The sequence below is a fragment of the Etheostoma cragini genome, chromosome 10 (assembly GCF_013103735.1).
Source record: "Etheostoma cragini isolate CJK2018 chromosome 10, CSU_Ecrag_1.0, whole genome shotgun sequence".
NCBI lineage: Eukaryota > Metazoa > Chordata > Actinopteri > Perciformes > Percidae > Etheostoma > Etheostoma cragini.
In genome coordinates, this window is record NC_048416.1 from 2,485,020 (window position 1) to 2,489,678 (window position 4,659).

A 4,659-nucleotide genomic window follows, 5' to 3' on the forward strand; every position below is an offset into this window, starting at 1 on the left:
CCCCACTTTGAGCAAGAGCTTTTAAAGAAAGACTTCACATTTTGGAAATATAATGCAGATGCATCCACCTCATCGTCATGCTTTTTGAATATCTACTGATCACATAGCCTGTACATTTTTTTGTCTTTTAATAGTCTATACACGTGATGCAATGCTCGCACACAATATTGCACACTAACATGAAATATCCTACACTAGTCAGTGGCGTCCTCTCTGCCCGTGAGGGAGAAACCTGACACGCTTTTGGACGACGTGGTGTCGAGAAAAGAACTTTGAAGGGAGAAAGGAGGAAAAAAAAAAAAAGCAGAATAAAAATAATGCAAAGTGACATATTCTGAGTGGCGAGGCCCCAAAGAAGCGATCGAGGGGCGGTAGCACCATAAAGAGATAGATCCACCCTCGGCCCTCTGCACCGATGGGCCTCTACATCCACTGGACTGCGCTCAGACTGGCTGCGTGGCCCGGCCTGGCCCGGCCCGGCCCGGGCTGGCCCGGCCTGGCTCGCTGGCTGACTGCCTGGCTCTTTAACTGCATCCATCTCAGCTCCGACAACCAGCCTCATCCAGCCACTCCTGATTCACTTTTCTGCTGTTGTTTTTTTTTAACATGGTGCATATGGTGTGCCAAACCACTCATGACAACTCCAACGATCTCCATGCCAGTGGTGCATCCTGGGTCGTGTTCCAGGGACAACTAGCTCTACTCTGTGAGAGGCCACCAGTGCAGGGGTGCTGCTAGGGATTCTGGGCTCCAGGGGCCCCAGTGTCGTCCCCCCCCCCCCCCCCCCCCCCCCCCGAACTTTCTTTAAGTACGACAGCTTCTCATCTTTCTGAAAGGGCCAGCTCCGTTTCCAACCCACTATCATTGTTGGTCCCCCAAGTTCCCAGCAGCCCTTCTGCTTACTTTTGGTGTTGCCACCCGTGCTCCATGCACCACAGGGGTGTGACTTAACGCAGCCCCGGCTAGTGTATTATTTCGGCCTACGTGACAACACTCGTAAATGAAAAACGTACAGCGGTCGAGGTCACAGACCATCCACGTGAGAACACGTAAACGAGTGGAGTGTATAAGGCACGGGTCGTAATGACGTCAGAGAGGATGCGTCGCATCGCCACGCTGACGTGTCTTTTCCGCGCCTGGCGCTCCCACAAGTGGACCTTCTACTTTTTTTTTTTTATTTTTTTCACCCTCCCCCTCCCCTCCCCCTAGAGGAAAATAACAACAAAGTCACAAAAATAAGAAAAAGAAAAAACCGAACCCACAGAAAACGTGGGCATCTTAATAAGGATTTTTTTGTTGTTCTTGTTGTTGTTTTTTTACAGCTGATTCACAAAATCATAATTAGTACATCTAAGTTAGCACTTTTTTCATTTAAGTCTATATGGACATGGTGCAGGAGGGTTGATATTTAATATAGTAGCTCAGAAATAGATTCATCCCATTTGTTTTGGGTGCACAAAATAGACTGTAAAGCCTACTTTGCCATACTTCTTTTCAAAACATGAGCCTACACATGCTGTCAGGTGTTTACAGGCCTTCTGCAATTCATCCACTTTCATATTTATTCTGCGTACCTTTTAAAATAAACTATACATCTGGTATCAGATTTTGGTTTCGTAAAGTCGATAATATATATATATACTCTGTGTGCTGATGTCAAATATGTTGGTTCTACATTTGATATAATAGACCTCTGGTTTGGACTTTTGATTCAATCTTGGTGTAGCTATCACCAGTTTTGAAAATTATTTTCGAAATAGCTTTGATGTGTGCAAAACATCTGTCGTTTGATAGAGATAGAAACACTCATGTTCATTTAAATCAAGTAGGAAAAGTTCATATCTTACAGTTCAATCCTTGATAGCAGCGGCTTACTGTTACATGGGTGGTAAGTGGGGGGTGACATCCAGTAAAATGAGCGAGGAGACAGCAGTGGGTTGCTGTCATGTCTGTGGAGGTTATGTGTGTGGGGGTGATTCCCTTGGAAAATTCTCTTTCTATTTTACAGTTACAAGTCTCCTTTTTTTTTTGTCACACGGTTTTGTCTTTTGTTGTCTTATTTCTGCTCTCCTGACATCCGCGTCAGTCATCGTCGCCGTCGTCGCCGCCGTGCGGGCCCTCAGGTAGCAGTTCGGAGGCCCGTTTCTCTCGACTCCTCTCCTGGATCTTCCTCATCTCCTCCGCGTATTTACAGAAGGTGTTGCCGAATTTGGACCACACTTTACACGGAACCGTGATGGAGTTCCGGTACGTGGGCTTCACCTCGCTGACCCGCATGAAGACCCCGTACTTGTTGGAGCCCACGTCAAAGAAGAAGCGCTTGTTGTCGACCGTGAGCGAGGTGCCCTCCGGGAGCTCCGCAGGCTCCTCGTCCACCCCGTAGTCGTCGATGAGTTTGGCCAAAGCGTCGCGGAACTCGATGAGACCCTGCGCCGGCAGAGCGATGGTCTGGCCTTGCGCGCTTCCCAATCCGGGCCCCCGATTAACGGTCTGTCGGATCCGTAGGAACCGCCCCCTCTGGTTCTCTTTCAGATCCATGTAATATTTCCGATTCTCCCGCACAAGGAATTCGCTCTTGAGCGCCCGCCGGGGCTCATCCTGCACTATGTCCGGGTTGGACGGGCCCAGCTGGGCGTAATGTTCGATAAAGTCCCCGAGATAATCGCGGAACTCCACAGCAACCGACATGGAGAGAGTGAGGCGGCTCTTGTTCCCCCCAGCCCCGACCTCGGCTATCTTTAGGAAGCGGCCTTTAACATTCTGCTTCACGTCAAGGTAGAAGCGCTTGTTCTGGATGTCGACGCGCTTCGAAGCGAGCTCCTCGGTGTCGTGCTGCAGCCGGGACATGGCACCCATCGCACCCGGGGGCAGCGAGCCGGGGCCTGCAGTGGGCCCTCCGTGGTCACTGCCACTGTCTCTGTCCGCCATGATGCTGCCTCCCTGCTTTACCTTCCACCGTCTCCCTCTGCCTGCTGCAACCTCGACTGCCCGTCAAAGCACTCCGCCGCTCTATCGCGAGACGAGAGAGGAGAAGAGGGTGAGGGAAAAAAAACAAAAAAGCAACTGTAGTTTAGTGTTACTGTAGTTCTCCGAGCAGGCTGCGTTCAAGACACACGCGCTGTTTTCACAACGTTTCACAGAAACTTCACTTCAGCCTTCAATGTATTGCAACTGAAAGTTAACCCCCACCCACGTGAGTCTAAAACACTGCAGTACTAACATATAGATAGATAGATAGATAGATAGATAGATAGATAGATAGATAGATAGATAGATAGATAGATAGATATTACACATGTCTGCATCCTGTTTAAAAAGTAATAAAAGGGCAGGTGGGGGGGAGAGGACAAAAGTCACACCCGATTGTTATTGGTTTGGGTGTTTCAGCACCATGGACAGCGACCCCGGACAGTCCCTGAGGAAGGAGACCGAGACAGAGACAGAGTGTGGGGTAACAGAGACATTTCTGAATGAACAGTAGATGATAGCTGTGGGGGAGTCTGGGGTGTGTGTGTGTGTGTGTGTGTGTGTGTGTGTGTGTGTGTGTGTTGGGGGGGGCATCATTACCCTATGATTGGACTGGCTTGCCTGCCACTGTGTGTCAATGGCATTGAAATTCCCATGCATTGAATGCACAAACAAGGTATGAATTCAACTTTTAAAATAGTACTGTATGGTTTAATTAGACAATTTATTATTTCTGTGATTATGAGTTGATATAATAAGATTAATATATTAAGTATAGTATAAGTTTCTTTCCCCATTTTAGTCAAGATTTCGTTTTATTTTAGCACTTGCTTATCTTTTTAGGGGATTTTGAATGAACATAGCTATTTAAGGTCATAGTGGGGTTTAAAAGTTTGGGCCCCCCAGGTAAAAGATTTGTGTTAATGTGTATAAAGAAGACAAGAAAAGATGGAAAAATCTCCGAAAGGCATCAAATGATAGATTAAACATTCGTATAATATGTCTCAAAAAGTTGATTTTATTTCCGTCATTTACACTTTCAAAATAACAGAAAACAAAAAAAATGCCGAAATCTTTTGGTGACAGGATTTAATAGGATTAAAAGGTTCTGGAATATTACTCAAATCAATAGCAAAAAAAAAACAATAAGAAAAGGAACATAACATGAATCCAACTGTAAGTCAAATAATAATAAAAGTCACAAAAAGAAAAGCTGAATCCTTTCATACCTCAAAAGACAAAAACATACGCTTATAATTAAATATCCTAACATTGATTTAACCAAAAAACATAAGTTTGATATGACAATGAGCTTGTAAAAGACGGGGTGTTAAACTAATATGTTATATATTATCAATTTTTTTTAGCATAAGGTCCAGTCCTTTCCATTGTGGTTTGAGTGCATGGACACTGGTGTCTTCAGAACCATGGACAGTGGACAGTGGACACAATAACAGGTTGGATTTGAGTTGGCTTGTGATTGTAGAACATTGTGAAAAGAGCACTGCGAAGAGGAAATCTGGGACATATTCTGGATAATTGTAACAAATAGGGTCGCTGTGTTAATAAGGCAAGTGTATTTTAGCACCCCAGAGGGGGCAGGTCTGTCCAAAGACCCCGCCTTCCATTATTCTTTGAGGAACTATAGGGCGCTTAACATCTACAACAGATCTACAAAATGAGTTTTCCAAG

General features: G+C 45.7%; 1 protein-coding gene across 1 annotated transcript; it reads right to left on the reverse strand.

Annotated features, from left to right (window-relative positions):
* purab (purine-rich element binding protein Ab) lies at positions 1-3,025 on the reverse strand. The gene has a single exon (XM_034884320.1). It carries the CDS (start codon positions 2,926-2,928, stop codon positions 2,083-2,085), a length of 846 nt encoding a protein of 281 aa, XP_034740211.1. The 5' UTR covers positions 2,929-3,025; the 3' UTR covers positions 1-2,082.
* Between the last annotated feature and the right edge of the window lie 1,634 nt (positions 3,026-4,659).

Coding starts and splice junctions, on each gene's coding strand:
- purab (XM_034884320.1), bottom strand. CDS start 2,928: ATGGCGGACAGAGACAGTGGCAGTGACCACGGAGGGCCCACTGCAGGC.